Consider the following 17757-nt stretch of genomic DNA (forward strand, 5'->3'; position numbering starts at 1 on the left):
TTGTTTTAAAACAAACAAGGCGAAACAAATCAACTATGTCAAATCTTATAAAAATCAATGAAAAGATAAGATTTTTACAGCTAATGCAAAACCACAACACAACAATCAATTTGGGGAACTCAATCAGATAACAATCAATTTGGAAAAATACCCAATCAAACAATCAGAGTGGCCATAGATTGGATCCTATGATGGTACAAGTGTGGAGGCCCTTCAACAGAGACCCATCTCTCTCTGTTCTCCCTGTTTCTATTAATGGAGGTTGGTACATGTAAAATATTGCATTGTTGGTGCCCGATTGAAGCCCGCTCAAGAAAATCCCATCATCCCCAAACACGGCTGCATCAACTCTTTCAAGAGGCTCAGGAAGATCATCAACAATCTTTCACAACTTCTGTGTAGACTCGAATTCTTCCACAACATCCCACCGAAAGCAATGTAAACGCCCGAATGCAACAACAATGGGCTCAGCACAATCTTTAACAAAGTAGACGTTGGGCAAAGTGGACCAAGCTACTCTTTCTAGATCGAACCGTTAAAGCTCCTGATGATACGTTCTCATGACAAACATCATGTTTTCCATAAAAACAAAGTAACATAACCAGTCCTTCTGAAGCATGTTGGGAAGAAGCTTCCACTCATCTCTCTCCACATTGTAAACTGCAGCCTGGCTTGTGATTGCACCGTTTACTCTTCCTCCTGCAACGTAAATGAGTCCTTCATGAGAAGATGCACAACATCCGAAGTCTTCCTCCTGCAACATATCTACGCCTCTCCACCATTTACAAGACAAAAACTCAAAGATCGAAATGGCCTTGTAATTGCTCGTATAAATAGCTCTTTTGCATTTCAAACCTGCTGTGTAGCGCTGATATGACACTAATAAAACTAGTTTTTGTTTAACACAGATACATTTGGAGAATGAGTAGGATTCAAATTGGGAAGGGACGAGAGGGAGTGTTTTCCATGATTTGTTAATGAGGTCGTATATAGTTACGCGAGGACGCGGTACATTTTGAAGCAAACATATAAACTCCTCAGACTCACCATGCCTCTTTCTGTCCTCATAAAACTTGGGATTTTCTACCCCGGACTTCCAATTTTTACAAACTTTCTTCACAATCTTGTGATATTTGTAAGACATTTTCATTAATATCTTTCTCACTAAATCCTCTGGAATTATCTCAAAATATTCCATTACCAACCGATTCTGCTGTTAAACTCTGGTCAAAATAAATTCCGCCTCATTTTCAAACAATTTGTTTATATATTGAATTATAATATGGGTGACTTTATACATAGGAATGCTTCTATATATAGACACTTAATTTTACATGATTTCTTGAACAAGTAGTTTTTACAAAATAGTTGTAAATATAGAATATTTAAAAACATAGATAATAATAAATGTTATTATTATTATTATGAAATAGTATGGTTGTTTCAATTTAGCCAAGGTATAATTTAGGATTTTGATAACTAAATTAATTTTGAAATATAACATGTTCTAAATATTTAACTAAAATCTTTTTATTTAAGTAAAAAGGCTAAATACAGTAAAAAGTTATTTTAACATTGATTTATTTTATTAATTATTTCAAATTATATATATATAATTCATAAATAAGAAATTTTGCATTCTAAAATAATTGAAAGAATATAAAAGTATAAAATTAAATAATGAATAGAATTAAAATTTATTTTAATTATTTTCTTGTACCACTTATATGAATTCATTAACTTTTATTTATTTATAATCATTAAAAGAAATTTTTAAGATTAAGTAATTTAGTTGAATGTTTGAATTTAAAATTCCTTATTTTTAAATTGATTTAATAACATATTCTAATAAATCTATTTTATTATAATGATGAATATATTTAGATTATTAGTTTAGACATATCAATCACGTAAATAAGAACAATGAAGGGTAAGCAAACAAAAGACTCAATGGCAACCACTTTCAATTGTATTTCTTAATAAATTTAATAATAATATTCAGTTTTTTTTCAAAAGCTTATTTTTTATTTCTAAATTTTAATGCTCTCTTAAAATAGCTAAACAAGATATATCAATTTATATTTTTCTTATTATAAAAAAAATACACTTAAATAACTAAGTTAAATAACAAGAGCTCTGTGCACAGAGCTTGAGTCCCTGGCTATGCAATTTGTGAAACTTTTTGCTTTATCATATTTTTAATAATTTATTTTTATATATTATAAATATATGAGTTCAAAAATTAAGAATTATAACATTTGTCATTAATTAAATGTTAACATTCTATTTTTTTAAAAATTATGCACAATTTTTTTAAAAACTTATCTATTTAATTTTTTTTGAACAAATTCATAATTTAAAATTTAAATTCAGAAAATCTATGTCAAATGAGGAAAGATAGTATAATTAGTAAGAAAAAAAACAAGTACATTTAAAATGAAATAACAAATGTCTTTATTTGGTTTGTCACCAAAACTAATGATTTCAAAATATAATTTATGAAGATGATACAACTGAATACAGGAGCCTTCTTAACACTGCTCACCCATTTGTCTTCTGTAAAGTCAGAGAAAAGAAAGAATGTATGAATTTAGAACAACTATCGTTCGGTTCACTCAAAGCTTCAGCTTGCAGTTCTTGCTAATATTACTATTCGCATTGGCGTTCAGACTGTTAAAAAAGAATACAATTGAAATATTAATTTCTAATAAAATAAAATAAAAAATAGATCTAATTCTCATGTGTTGGCTAGTTTTACCAACTAAATGAAAAAATACACATTTGAACAAATTAAATGATTATAAAAGCATTTCATCAAAAGTTGAAAAATAAGCAATTTTTACAATAAGATTTATCTACGTGTCTTGAGTGCATCATAAGCATACCATGCATTATGATTTCTTCCTGTCACATGTTTGCATGTTAAATGGTAGAGGATACGTGTTTTGTAGAGGCTTTGTCTTTAAAGAAAATGGGACAACCAACATGTATGAAGATTATTTTTTCAAAAAGAAATCAAATTTTATTACCAATTTTAGGAGTGTAAAAGATTGTGAATTGGTTTTAGAATTAAAGTTTTGTCAACTCATTTTTGAATATTTTGCTAATTTCTGTAAGTAGAATATTTTTTAAATTTAGAAAGCTTGAATTACGGTCATTTACAGAAAGTCCTAATTGAATTTTTAGTTGTAAAAATTGAATCAACACGAGGTGGTTATTTTTCAAATTTTTATATTGATTGTAACTACTTATGAGTCAATGTTGTTAGAATTGTACCCTGGATTTGTCGAGATTGGAAGTCCCTATTCTTACCTAGGGTATTTGGATAGATCAATCCACAAATATTAAATGTTTGGAGGGTGTTTGGAGAATAGGACTTAAAGTGAGGAAGGGGAAAATGGGATTGTAATAGGATACGAGATTTACAGATGCCTAAGAATTGCATTTGAAATCAAACAAGGAAAGAAAATGAGAATCAATGCTCTCCAATGGTAGCAGTGGGCAACTAGTACTTGCAGTGAAGAGAGGTCCTCTAACATTAATCTGTACCAGTCAATCTAGGGGATTGTTGGTAAAAGAAACCATTAGTTTCACAGTTCTTATACTATGTTGCTTCTTAGTTAGTGTAGGAAATTTGTATTTTGGAAAATAAGTGATGATGGAAGGTTGTATCTGTTACAGCAGAAGCTACTTTGTTGAATCTCACACATATGGATATAATTGTCAAAGTTCTTTTCTTTTTGTGTCTCAGGAAAAAACTTCAACAAACAAGTTTTCTTTTGTGATGTACTGTAAAAATGAAGGACATTTCCTGAGAATTGGTAGTTAAATGTATTTTTGTGCATAGGTTGAGTCCATAGAGAAAGTTAATGGGGAATAAATTTTTAGTCTAGTTATAGAGGATTTTCTGAGAGTTTTAGTTCCAGTGATGGCTTTAATAGGGAGATATCTTAAATAGATTTTGAAAAGGCATTAGCACCCTGCCTTATGTGAGGTAGGGATTAATAAACATATTCAACACAAAAACATTTGATGAGTCTTTTGGATCATCTAAATCAAACTGACAAGATCAATGTTTTAGAGAGTGTTACCCAAACATTTTACATGAAGTTTTAGTTATATTAATTAATCACAGAGAGAGAGAGATTAGTCATAAAGAAAAACTAAACTTTCTCTCTCCCTGTACTTTTCTCTCTCCACGTACTAAAACTTTTAAGTAGAAGTATGGGGTTTGAGTTAGAGTCTCATTCTCCTTTTCACAATCCTCTCTCTCCATGTACTTTTCTCTCTCCACGTACTCCAACCTTTAGAGAGAAGTACAGGTTTTGGCTTTCTCTCTCTCTCTCTTCAAATTTTTCTCTCTCCACATACTCAAACCTTTCAGAGAGAAGTACATGGTTTGAGTTTGGGTTTGAGTTTTCATACTCAATTTTTCTCTCTCCATGTACTAGCCATACTCTCTCTTCCCGTACTCCAACTTTTTGACCTAATCCTAACCCAAACAATTCTAACCCAAACTCCAACCTTAAAACAACTACTGGTTGGAAATGAAGTTCACAAATGTTTGGAGTAGTAGTAGGTGTGCTAATTCTTGATGACACAGGAGTTCAATTTGCAAATATAAAAAGGGTTCTTTAGTAGTTCAAGTATTTTGTAGAGTGCCAAAAGAAGGTGGCATAGATTGTTAGAAGTGATGAAGCGGGCAGACTTATTGACGAGGGTCTTGTTTCCATTCACTCCCAATTTCTTTGAGATCCATGCAGTATGCATTATTAAGGAGATGGCACGAATTGGGAGCAAGTCGGGCACTAATGACATCAACAAGGCCATTTGGGGGTGCTCCTATAGTTGGGTTTGGCACTGAAGAAAAATAGTGAAGATATAGAAAAGGAAACGACAAGAGACTAAGAAGGATTGAGAGTTACTATCAAACTTACTGTCCAAACCATCAGGCAAGTTAACACGTATACCAAATACAAGAATATAGACCCTACATGCTGAGTGTTTGACCAAATGGTTGAATGGGATGTCATATCATGGATTACTATGATCACAAGCATGTGTTGGCTTAAGTGGAGATGGTCTATGGCTTAGCAACAGGATTCATTTTAAATGGTTGCAGTGAAAAAGGAATCCTCCCTCGAATGGTGGAAGCAAGTACATGGTCACCTTGTAAAGAGCAGATTCGAGTTGGAAGTGACGGTGGCTAACAAATTGGTGGAAAGTATGCAGATCCAAAATGCGCATGTAAACTGTATGATGAAATGCCTACCAGAAATGTGGTAGCCTAGATATAACCCATGTGCTCTGCTTGACAAAGTGCCTCATAAAGACGTTGTCTCATGAAATACAATGATTATAGGAAATGAAGGAGGGGTGTGTAGACTGTCTATGTGACCAAAGATTGCATGAGTGATGGGGTACATAATCAGTTTGACAAGCTTCTCCTTGTTCTCTAACCTGCAACATTTATCTCAGTGGTAGATACGACCACAGACAAGGCACATGAAATGCTTGACAAAATGCTTCAAGAAAGTAAGAGCATGGTGGAAATGAATATCATATGGTGATTGTAATATACTATGCCCAGTACCAAGAATGTTGACTTGATGGCATCAAAGGTACCGAGGCCTATGTGTGCTTATGTAGTTTTAAAGATGGGGAAACTTGCAAATAAAATAGAAGAATTTGATGAGTTGGAATGATTTGTAGACTAGAAGGGAAGGCCTGCACAAAAGTCTACCCATGATAGGAAACACTCCACTGCCTTATTTATGCAATGACAATACTGGACAACTTAGCCTTTGTGGGGACAATCATGAACATTATTATGTACATATTTGGCGTAATGGATGTTGAAACTATGGAAACAGCTAGCACCTTGACTAATTTTTTGGGTACAACATTCCTATTGGTGCTTGTGGAAGGAGTGATATCTGATTGTTGGATGAACAGATTCAAAATAGTCATTTTTGCAACTATTATACAAAGAGTTGAATATCTTGTAATGCTAATACAGTCCCACAAATCTTTATTTCCTCCACATTGCAACTGATCTGATCCGACTATGCAATGTGTGATAGTTAGCGAGGTGAAAAGTGGGATGTTATTGGTTGGGCTTTATCTGATTGCTATTGGAAATGGAGGGACCAAGGCCAGTATGCTACCTTTAGGAGTAGACTAGTTTGATGATAGAGACACAGTATGGGGATCACTTTTGGAGTTCTGAATTATAGCTTGTTAGGTGGATAAATCATAGTTGTCCTCATGGTGGGGATGTTGCAACTGTTGCTGATGTTTGGACCTTGAGACCAGAGGTAATATTTACTCAGTACAATTGGAGAACTATATGACTACGACAAAAACTCAAAGCCATCATGTAAGAAGCATATCTGGGGTAAATGAATGGTTGAAAGCATTTCCCTAACACTATCTAGAGGTAGTACCTTACATAGTTTAGTCGGATCCAATTCACAATAACTTTTTCTATCAAGCAAGGGATTATTGATGAAAGAAGAGATGTTCAAGAATATAATCCAAAACAAAGTGAGAGGCAAACTCAACTCAATTGCTGACAGCACCTACAGATCAAAGGACAAGTTCAGGGAATATCAATGGTCATAGTTAAAAGTTAGAAGTAATTTTATCTAAAGTTGTCTTAGAATTTTATTTATGTATTTTGTAAAGAGGTCAACTTGAGAGTTAACTCGGGTTTTGGTTTTCCTAGCTGTAGTTAAACCTTAAGGGTTAGAGTTGGTTACTAACCATCTTCAAGTAGTCCAAACTCTATGAACCCGAAAAGTTGGTTGTTCTAGATTGGCTATAAATTCATGAATCTTAATTTAATAACGGACTTTTTTGGACTTGGATACAGGGAACACTTATGGTCTGATAACAAAGAAATTTTTGGAAAGTGTGTACAATTGTTGTTTTTTAGTAATCAGTTATTTCTTTCTTTCTTGGTGCAAGAAATAAAAGGAAGTACATTTTGCATTCTCTCTCCAAGGAATCTAAATTGGTAAAGTGTTGATTCATCTATGATTAATTTCATGGTATGATGTGAGTATTTGTGGATGGTTGAATTAGCATTGTGTTGCTGAAAGTTCTCAAGCATAGTCCTTGATAGCTCTCATTAATAGTTACATCATTTTTTATGAAAATGTTTAAGGTGTGTGGTGGATTCACTATCAATGGTTTTCCTTCCTATTCTCTAATTTCTTCATCTTTATTGAAAAATCACATATTTTATCCTATGAGGGAGCTTCCCCTCTAAACGCAGAGGAAGGCTAGATATCAAAGGCCTATCCAACTGTTGTGAACGATTTACCACACACTCCGTTGGGCATATTCTATTGTGACAAATTTTTTTACCAACAGAGAGCTAAGCCCCACTGACAATATCAATGAAGACCATTAATACAATGTGCATGCAAGACTATTTGGGAATTTGGTTTTTTTTAAAAGACAAGTAATGTCATGCTAGCTCGGTTTAGCAAAAGCATTCTGACAAATTACATTGGAAGAGTTGGACAATGAATGCAGGGATGGAAGGTGAAGATGTGTTGCACGCAATAATTTTGGGCACCTTAGGATTCACCAAAAATTATGTTGTGAGAGAATTTTTGAGCCATCTGGAGCAGCTGGATGGGCAAGGGCTAAGAAGAATCGACATCATGGGATGAAATCGAGAGAAATTGGGGGAAACCCTAAAATGGGTTGATCAAGGGGCATTGCCACTGTCAATTCCCATTATTTCAGTAGATGTTGGGCCATACCATGTCTACGAAGAGCCTATCATGGCCACTTGTATTACTTGGATAACCTAGACATTATAAGCAAACCAAAGTTCATGGAAAGAAGTTTCCAGAAACCTTTTTCTTGTAATTATTGGTCTCAAAAAAATATTTTTACCCCTAGCATAATTTCTGCTAGCCAATGAAAAAAAAAGAATTATTGATTCAAAATTAATTTAAAAATAAAAAGTTTTTTTCAACCTTAGAAATTTATTAGCTTTCGTTGGAAAAAAAATATTGATAGTGACCACCACAAAAAAAATAGTACCCTACCTTATGCAAGGCAGGGACTAATAAAATTAATCACATGCATATCTTATCGCAAACCCTTTGATAACCTTAGAAAATATTTTAGATTAAATATCACCACATATTACACTCTAGATTAAATATCATTGCATATTGCACAACTACTAAAACTAAGATATGATATGAAGTCCCCGTCGTTAACCAAATGTCTTCTCTTGTGATTGTCACCCTAGAAACAATACATTAGAGAAATTTATTGAAAACTCATGGCATAGTGTCATATGCCTTTTGAACTAGGTTATGAAAAAAAAATTTAAATATTTTCTTTACCTATGAACCTTGTGTAGGAGAAGTCTTTGAACAAGGAAAAAAGAGGAGAAAATTAATATAGAGAGTTTTAGTATTAATAAATATTACGAGGCTACTAAACTAATGAATTTACAAAACAAGAAGATTAATGAGAAGAGTATTCAAATAATGCATTTTGAGAAATTAAATATGAACAAAGGACAAGAAGAGATCACACAAACTTGTTAGAATGGGGTGAATTAATAACATTTATCATTTGGTTAAAGAATATGTATAGAAGAGAAATGAAAATGGATTTCAAAGGTCAAGGAAAATTCTTAAGAAAGAGGTTTTTGAACAAGAAAATAGGGGGAAATCTAAAATAATATAGAAGGTTTTCACATTAGAAAATATGGTGAAGCTACTAAACTAATATATTTACAAGACAGATAATATTAAGAGATGACTACCAAAGTTCTCAAGATTAAAAAAAATTATATTTGAAGAATTGGAAAAATTCATTCAAGAGTGTATTGAGGAGACACAAATTAAGTTGATTCATGAAATTGTAGATAAAGTCTTATTAGAAGAATTACAATTGGAAAGCTCAATGGATATGAAAAGTGAACTAGTAGTTCCAAGAGATCAATCATGGAAGAATGAATCAAATATACTAGAAATAGCCCAAACTTAACCCAAGAGGGGAAGACCCCTTGGAAAATGTAGGAAAATATGTGATGAAAGATAGCTATTGGACAATGCTTATCAATCACAAAAATTAGTTGTCTAAACATGACATGGAAAAAACATGTTAGATTTATGGAGAAAGAAAATGTCAAGGGCTCAAAATTATTACCGATGAAGAGAGGAAAAAGAGAATTATTAAAGAATTTTTAATAAAACTAATATGATTAATAGAATTTTAAATGAAGTTTCTCTCAAGGTGAATAAGGAAGGAAAAATGTACAACCATTAAAGAAAAAAAAGAGCTCACAACAAGTTGGTCAAAAGGAAGAATCTTCAGAAACATGTAATATGGAGAGGGAAAGATATATAAGACAGAAAATATAAAGAGGAATAATTCCACTTCATATGAAATTTAAGAAAGAATCAAGTAAACATTAAAAAATTATCTCCCAATATTGAGGTGGAGAGGGTAATAATACTTGTATCATCTTAAAATGCAATAATCCATCATTTACTACATTTTAGCTTCCTTCCTTTAATGACCTTATAGACCATCGATGGACTGGTACTCATTTAGCTATTTCTCTTATTCAATTTCCTTTTCCCAGTTTTGTTTAGTACAGTTTATGGGATCCCCAGGCCTCTCTTTCTTTGAGAGAACCAAAAGGATTAGGTTGACCTAAGTAAACTTATCCAGAATAAGGTCAACCAATCTAACATGTTCCCCATGCATTTTGGGTCCCATGACCATTCTATGTTAGGGAGTTCATTTTTGAAATCGAGTGACCCCAATGGCTTGCTTTATTTTTTAGCCCAAAAAATTGTATAGAAGGAAGCCTATGCACCTCATGTTTATATCACAAGACATCAAAAAGAAACTCCAATCGCTCAAGCTAGCATATTTCCTAAGGAATTTCAAGAATTCAACAAACATTCAAGATCAAGGATCCTTTGTGTGCATTTTCTCTTCAAGATCTAGCATTTTGTCAACTATCAAGGGAGAATATGTACATTTCAAGGCATTCATCACATTTCCATTGATGCACATTTGTATCCATGGCCCCATGATGTGGTTTTAGTAGATCCAAATGTTACATTTGTGGATATTTCCTACATCCTTTGTTGCATATTCAACATCTACACCACACAAGCATTGCAAAATCCTTATTGAAAAGAGTTTCAAATTTCCTCAAGTAAGTAGGATATTTACATTTGTCTTCCTTCCTTTCTTGTTTTACATTTCAATTTGAAGGTTGATTCCTCAATCTAGGTCTTTAACAAGGCATGCCCTCATCAAACCAAAACAAACAACCAAGTTTTATTGTGTGTAGGAGTAGGATATCAAAATTGCAAGCACAAATCTGGAAACTAATCATTGAAACATTTCTTAAGAAGCTGGATCAACTTTTCTACTATATTGTAGGAACATGTCGATCTTCTCATAAAGCATCAGGACACTTTTATATAGGTCAAAATCTTCCTAGAGGCTAGAGAAAAACATCATTTTTTCGATTTTATGTTATGATAAAAAATTTGTAGTCAAAAGTTAAAATGCAATTTCAAATGCATAAATTTTGAACTGAAATAGAATATTACCTTATACATTTTGAGGTAAGTACGTTATCAATCATTTCAATTTTTGGTCTAGACCTATTTCTAGATATCTTAATTGGGTTGATTGCATATATTTAACACCTAGATTTTCCTTACACTTCTCATTTAATCAATTAGTTCAGTTTCACATTTTACATTTACATGTCTTTAATAAATTAGTATTGCATCAAAGAGGAATTTCTTGTGTACTTCCTTAATTTAATTTGGGTTTAGCATTAACATCCCTTTATTGATTTGGGTTTTCATAATCTAACTTGGATTATATTGAGAGTCAAGTGTTTGGAAGCCTCTCTTTCTATTGTGTATTGAATGTTATTGTGAAAGTTGAAGACTTATAGCATATTGAGTGGTTTTATTTCCCCCCTAAACATTTTGGTGAACTTGATACATCTCCACTTTTTTATTTTGGAGTTAGATCTCTTAGACTCCCTTATTTGGTATCAGTTTCACCAAAACATTTTGGTAAACCCAACTTGTGCTCCTTTCTTTTTGTATGGATTTAGATTTCTTATTTGTGCATCTAGATCTACTTTATATGCTCTTATGTACATGTGTGGAAATTAAATCTCCTTTTTCATTTGCATTATTTTCATATATTGCATCCTAAATTCTTTTATTCCATTTCTTTCATATTTATTGCATTTCCTTTAAATGGGGTGGTTTTTTGCATTTTTAAGCTCTCTTCATGATCTTCAAGACATTCCATTTAATGCATATGATGACAATTTAGTTTATTTCTATAGTGCCTACCCCTAGTTTGCATTTTTTTATTATTGCTGAACTATTTTAGACTAGTCTTATGCTTATGATTAGTGGCATTGTTTTGAGATTATCAGATATTGTATCATATTCAGTAGATATTATGATGAGATTACTTTGCACTCTATACTTCATGTATGCATGATGATTATTATAGTGTTTTTAGTTACTGATGATGATTAGTTAGATGGATTATCATATGTGTTTTCTTATGGATACTTATCCCATAAGTTACATGTGTATGGTGTGTGTGTGTGTGTGTGTGTGTGTGTGTGTGTGTGTGTGTGTGTGTGTGTGTGTTTTCTTTATGTATGATGTTTCTGATGTGGTTAAGGAAGGGAGTCATAGTCACCTGCTAGTTGGGATCTACACGATGCACCACTTCCTATCATTACCTATCTAGTTTAGAATATTATATTTGTACATGCAAGGATTTTACATAGATTGCAGGTATTGGGAATCGACTTCCCTGAATCACCAAGATGAGCGTACCTTATCACATTATCTAAATGGAAAGAGAGGGAAGATAAATTGTCAAGTCCAAATCGTAAACCTTTAAGCCATTTGTCCTAGAAAGTTAGGACAAGTATATGAGTTGATTACCTTTTGAATGTGTCGAATGATGTTAATTTGTGATTCTAACCCTCTAGTATGATCTTGTATGTGTTTTTCTATGATGGATTTTTGTATTTTTCTTTATGAGTCTCTGGTGATTTTTTTATTAATTAAGTCTAATTAAAAGATTAAATTAGCAATTTAATTTAATGGAAAATTATTATGATATTTTAAATATTTAATTATGTTTAATTAATTTAGAGAATTAATTATATAAAAAGAATTAAACTTAAAGATAAAAGTTATAAGCTTAAATTAAGACTGCGATAATATTTATTTAAATAAATAATAGTATATTTAGAGTTCATTTTTAAAATAGATGCTAAATACTATTATTATTTAAGTTAATAAATATTTTATCAATTAAATGTTTGAAATACATTAAGAAGTGAGAAAGATATTAATTTATTAAAAGTTCTAAGATTGCATGATGTTTGCATGAGATTAAAATTTAATAAATTAATTAAAAAGAGGGGTCAAGTGAAATTAAATAAAGTTATTTTATAATTTATAAACATGCATGGAAAAGTTAAAGAAAAGTGAATAAAGAGTTAAAGCATGGTGAGCAGAGAGTTTTCTCGAGTGATCGCACAATTAGTGCCTTGATTTTAGGAGAGAACTCCATATCAAAATTTGAGGGTTCATTTTGGAAGAAGAAAGAATTTTGGAAGAGAGAAGGTTTTGAGAGGAGAAATTTCTCTCACAATCTTTTTGGGCGTAGCGATTAGCATCAAAGTCCAGGTAGATTCTTGTGATTATTCGCATACTTTATTTCTGTCTTCTTCGTGTCTGCAAATGGTTTTCTAGATGATTCTCTATGACAAGTGTTTCAATATGGTGAAATTCTAGCATGCATGTTGATTCCTCTGTATACGGAAGATTAATATATCAAATAACTCTCCTTCGATAGATTCAAAAGTGAAAATTAAATAGGGAAGGGTTTTGTATTGAAATCAAAAATTTAAATAGAAAAAAATTTGACCAGTTGGCCATATTTTCCCTATCAAAGATTTGCTAGGATTGTTTTAGCAAACAAAAGTTATAAAATTTTAATTGGGAGGAGTTATTGATTGAATTAAATTTTATATAATTTTAAACATAATAGAATTTAAAATAAAATAAAATAAAATATAATATAATTTAAAAAAATAAATTATTAGTATTTAAAATGGGAGGCGGGGTCGTGACACCCCCACCTCCCCCCTACCTTACCCCACAACAGTGATCATGGGTTATCGACTGGCTTTTTATGGCTGCACCGCAGGCCTACTACTGTGAGCAATAGGTATGCCTACTGCCATGGCAGTCGGGCTGTCACAGAATCCCAAGGTCAACAGGCCTTTAAATAAATGCTTTTAAAATGATTATAAATAAAAAATTTAATAATTTTTTAATCTAATTTAATTTAGTTTAATTTAATTTATTTTTATAATTAGTATATTAAAAATATATAATATTTAATTTATTAAATTATGTTTGTTTAATATTTTATTTTAAATAATTCATTTTAAAAATTAAGATTATTAACTATTTACATTTTTAATAATTATTTTATTTGTATTAATTAATCTAATCAAATTTTATTTTATTTATTTATTTAATATTGAAAGATTATTTAATAGAAATGAAGATTTATTTAATTATTAATCATCCTAATTTTTAATAAGATTGAAAAATATTTTAAATTAATGGATTTATTTTAATAATTTAAATAAATAAATAATTATCCTTGATTATTTTTAGAAAATTGATTTAAAATATAATGGCGGTAATTTTAAATTTTATTTGAAGAGATGAATGAGTTAACATGCAGGGTAAACTGAGAATCTTTTACTTGAAATGTACTTTGAAATGAAAACTAAAACCTTACATTTAACTCATCATTATGCTTTTTCAAAATCAAACCAAATTATGAAACCTATACTTTTTTATCTGTATGTTGTCTATGTTTTGGGGTTTCAAGGTTTTTCCTAGCTTGACCAGTCTAATGATGTTACTAGAGACTTGAGAGTTCTATGAGTGTGATGTTATGGTGATTTTATCTTGATCTTTTTAAACTCAACTTTGGTAATGTGTTGGTATACTCTATGATATGTTTGTATTTATTGTGTGTTATTGCTTTCTAGTGTTCTTGTGTGAAGCTGAGGTGATTGTTATGAAATACTTAACCATTTTGAGTCTTTGATCAGTATTTTTGGGATGCTTTCCAGTTGCTCATAGAGAATTGATGTGTTATTCTGAATTATCTTTGATGGTTTCTAGTCACTTGTATACGACTGAGGTGATTTTATATGATTCTTTGATTTATGCTTTTATGATCCTAGGGTAAGTAATTTGTATGTTAAGTTGGGAAGTGGCTTGCAATGGGGGTCAAGGCCCAAAGTGGCTACCAGGGTAACTAATTGTAAGTAGTTTAATAAGTGATAAAATTTCATTAAATGGGTTAAAATAAATTAATAAGATATTGGTACCACAAAAAGTCACGAAGGCACCAAAGGATTAAAAGACTAGTCAGGTAACCTTAGAGTTGAGTCATTAGTATGCCTTGTCAGTATGAAAGGATACTAATGCCACATAGGGTCACTAGGGCAGCAAAGGATTAAAAGACTCGCCGAGTAACCCTAGCATTGATTCGTGTGATGACACTTGCCCACTAGCAGTATAGATTTCCTATGTGTCTATGTTTGCCTTTGGGTCTAGATGTCGATGTATTTCAGAACCTTTGAGTTAGATTACTTTTTGGATTTCTTGGACTTAGAGATTACTTTTGACATTTGAGACTATCTCCTTAGCGTAGTGGGAGTGGACCATTTAGGTTCCATGCGGTCGGGTGGTAGTGTTTTTTACTCTTACCAATGAGATTTGTCCATTGCTATCATGGCTAGAGTTTCCATGTCTATATTTCCTTTCATTCTATTTCTGTGTATTGTGGTGGATTATACTTTGTATCATGGACCTGAAAGAGATGATGTAATTCTAATTTTATAAATGTATATTCTTTTAGCCTTTCATACCCTATGACATGTACAATGGATGATTGAGCATTTCAAATTTTATTACCAAGTGGCATTTGGAACAAATGTATATTATTTAAATGGACTTTGGACTTTTCAATTATTCTTTCATGTGGATGTAGTATTTTTTAGACTTACTATTAATTAAATTTAAATGTGACTCAACATCTTGGGATCTTTACGGAATGTAACCTGTTATGTGTGCTTATAGATGATTGTATGCAATTGCTTCCACTACTTTATATTTGATGTGTATGTTATTCTTTTTTGTTCAAAACAAAAAATATTTGGCGAACTTAGTAAAATTTTAGGTTAATTCCTTTTGATCCCTTGGCGGGGCATTATATCTAGTATCAGAGCTCGAGTTCTACATTGGGAGCTTAGGGTATATTGGATTGCCACTAGTTGTTAACTACCTGAACAAAAATGAAAACTTTAAACTGTTATGTATATCTATTTCAAACTAAAACTTGAACTAGTTGAACTGAAATAGAACTTAGACTTTAGTTGTATACTTTCAAACTTGAACATTTAGACTTCAAAACTGAATTATACTCAAACCTAAAAATAGGCAAAACTGAAAATCAAAATCATACTATTTTCAAAATATGTGTCTTTTATCTATGCTTTATAGTAGCATGTTTTATGGTTGTTATAGCATCTTGTATCTTAGATATTATTGTAGGATGGCATCGGGGATGAGATCTTCTGTTAGAGGCTATAGCCTAGGCTATGGTAGAGGTTGTGGACAAGGTAGAGACATCAATGTTCATGAATCTATCCACAAAAGCCCTATTTAGGAAGGGACTAGGGATGGGCATGTTAATGATTATCAGGAAGAGAACCATGGTGAGCAGTAGGCCAGCTTTGAGGAGGTTGACCTGAGACAAATGATGAAAACCATCATTGATCACCTACCTCTTGTTCATGATCGGGATGGAGCACATCAAGAAGGACATGAGCATAGACCTAGGTCTAGGAGCCCTCGGAGGGATCGACAAAGATCCATTGTATCTACTCAAATGAAGCACCTTCAGAGATCCAAGGTCAAGCACTTTAACGGGCATAGTTCAAGTTATGCAGCAGAACAATGGCTTATTGCTCTTGATAGGGTTTTTTTCCATTTAGGACTTTGATAGTAATGTCAAAGCAAGGTTTTCTATTACCAACCTGGAAAACTTTGGAGCCACTTGGTGGACTATCGAAGAGAAGAAGTTGGGCATAGACATGAACAGTGTCACATGGGAGTTATTCTTGGAAAACTTCTGTGAGCAATTCCTACTAGAGGAATGGAAGCAGCATAGAGCAGATGAAATCCATAACGTGAGACAGTTCACTATGAACAGTGATCAATTACTTGGCTCAAATACAAGTTGAGTGTTGCAAAGAGAAACAACAATGTTCTAGAAAATGCGTAAACAAAGTTAATGGTTTCTCCTTTATTTTGTGAAAAAATACTAACATGCACATTAGAATGTGTCAACGGATACAAGATAAAAACACAATAGATTTGAGATTGACAAGCATGCTTGCTTGCTTACAATTAATTGAATCAAACTAATATAAATCTAGAGAATGAACTACAAACTCTAGAAGAAAAAAATATCTAAATACTTAAAACAAACTTACAACAATGTATGGCTACATACAATAAGCATGGAGCAATCACTTATCATACATGACAAAATATTACTTTCACAAAACTCAGAAAGGCAATCCCACATGTTGCTACTACACACTAACTCTTTCTACTTCTATTGAATTCATCTCTTTTCTTCAAAATGTCTAGGATCTATCTTATCGAATGAAAGAACAATCCCTCCTTTTTTTATTTTCCTTCTCACAAATTTTCCCCCTTATTTTCAAAATTTGAACTCACCTAATTGTATTAAATGTTATGTCTATTGGAGTTGCAAACCGTCAAACTTGGTAGTGGGTATGCAAAAGGCTCATGGGACAATTGGAAAAATATTAATTATTCTAACATATACATCTTATTTCATCATTGATATTGACATTTTGAGTGTGTGCAATCAAGTCTCTTAGAATATGCAAATGACTCTATGTTTCTTGCACATGTTCCTAATAATTGAACCCTTTGTTGAAATGTGAATGTATTTGAATAGTACACAAAACATAGAAATGTTGCCACATCCCACTTGTGTTTCAATTTGTATTCATATATAATACTTACCAAATTTAGTTCCTTTGCACAAATCACATCATTGGCAATGGTCCTCTGTAGATCATATTTCAATGCAACTATTTGGCAAATTTAGTAAAACTTTAGGTTAATTCTTTTTTATCCCTTGGTGGGGTCTTATATCTGGTATCAAAGCCTGAGTTATTGGGAGCTCTGGCTATATTGGATTTCCACTAGTTGTTAACTACCTGAACAAAAATGAAAACTTTAAACTATTATGTATATCTATTTCAAATTGAAAATTGAACTAGTTGAACTAAAATAGAACTTAGACTTTAGTTGTATACTTTCAGACTTGAACATTTAGACTTCAAAACTGAATTATACTCAAACCTAAAATTAGGTAAAACTGAAAATCAAACTCATACTATTTTCAAAACATGTGTCTTTTATCTATGCTTTATAGTAGCATGTTTTATGGTTGTTATAGCATCTTGTATCTTGGATATTATTGTAGGATGGCATCAGGGATGAGATCTTCTGTTAGAGGCCATAGCCTAGGCTATGGTAGAGTTTGTGAACAAGGTAGAGACAT

General features: G+C 32.0%; 1 protein-coding gene across 1 annotated transcript; it reads right to left on the reverse strand.

Annotated features, from left to right (window-relative positions):
* Nucleotides 1-535: 535 nt before the first annotated feature.
* Nucleotides 536-1198, reverse strand: LOC149576211 (F-box/kelch-repeat protein At1g80440-like). Its single transcript, XM_089794041.1, has one exon. It carries the CDS (start codon nucleotides 1196-1198, stop codon nucleotides 536-538), a length of 663 nt encoding a protein of 220 aa, XP_089650167.1.
* Nucleotides 1199-17757: the final 16559 nt, after the last annotated feature.

This window comes from Cupressus sempervirens, chromosome 1 (assembly GCF_028749045.1).
Source record: "Cupressus sempervirens isolate cs-2001-9-10 chromosome 1, ASM2874904v1, whole genome shotgun sequence".
Taxonomy (NCBI): Eukaryota; Viridiplantae; Streptophyta; class Pinopsida; order Cupressales; family Cupressaceae; genus Cupressus; species Cupressus sempervirens.

What these genes read in the sequence shown, in the direction of transcription:
- LOC149576211 (XM_089794041.1), bottom strand. Translation starts at nt 1,198, where the DNA reads ATGGAATATTTTGAGATAATTCCAGAGGATTTAGTGAGAAAGATATTA.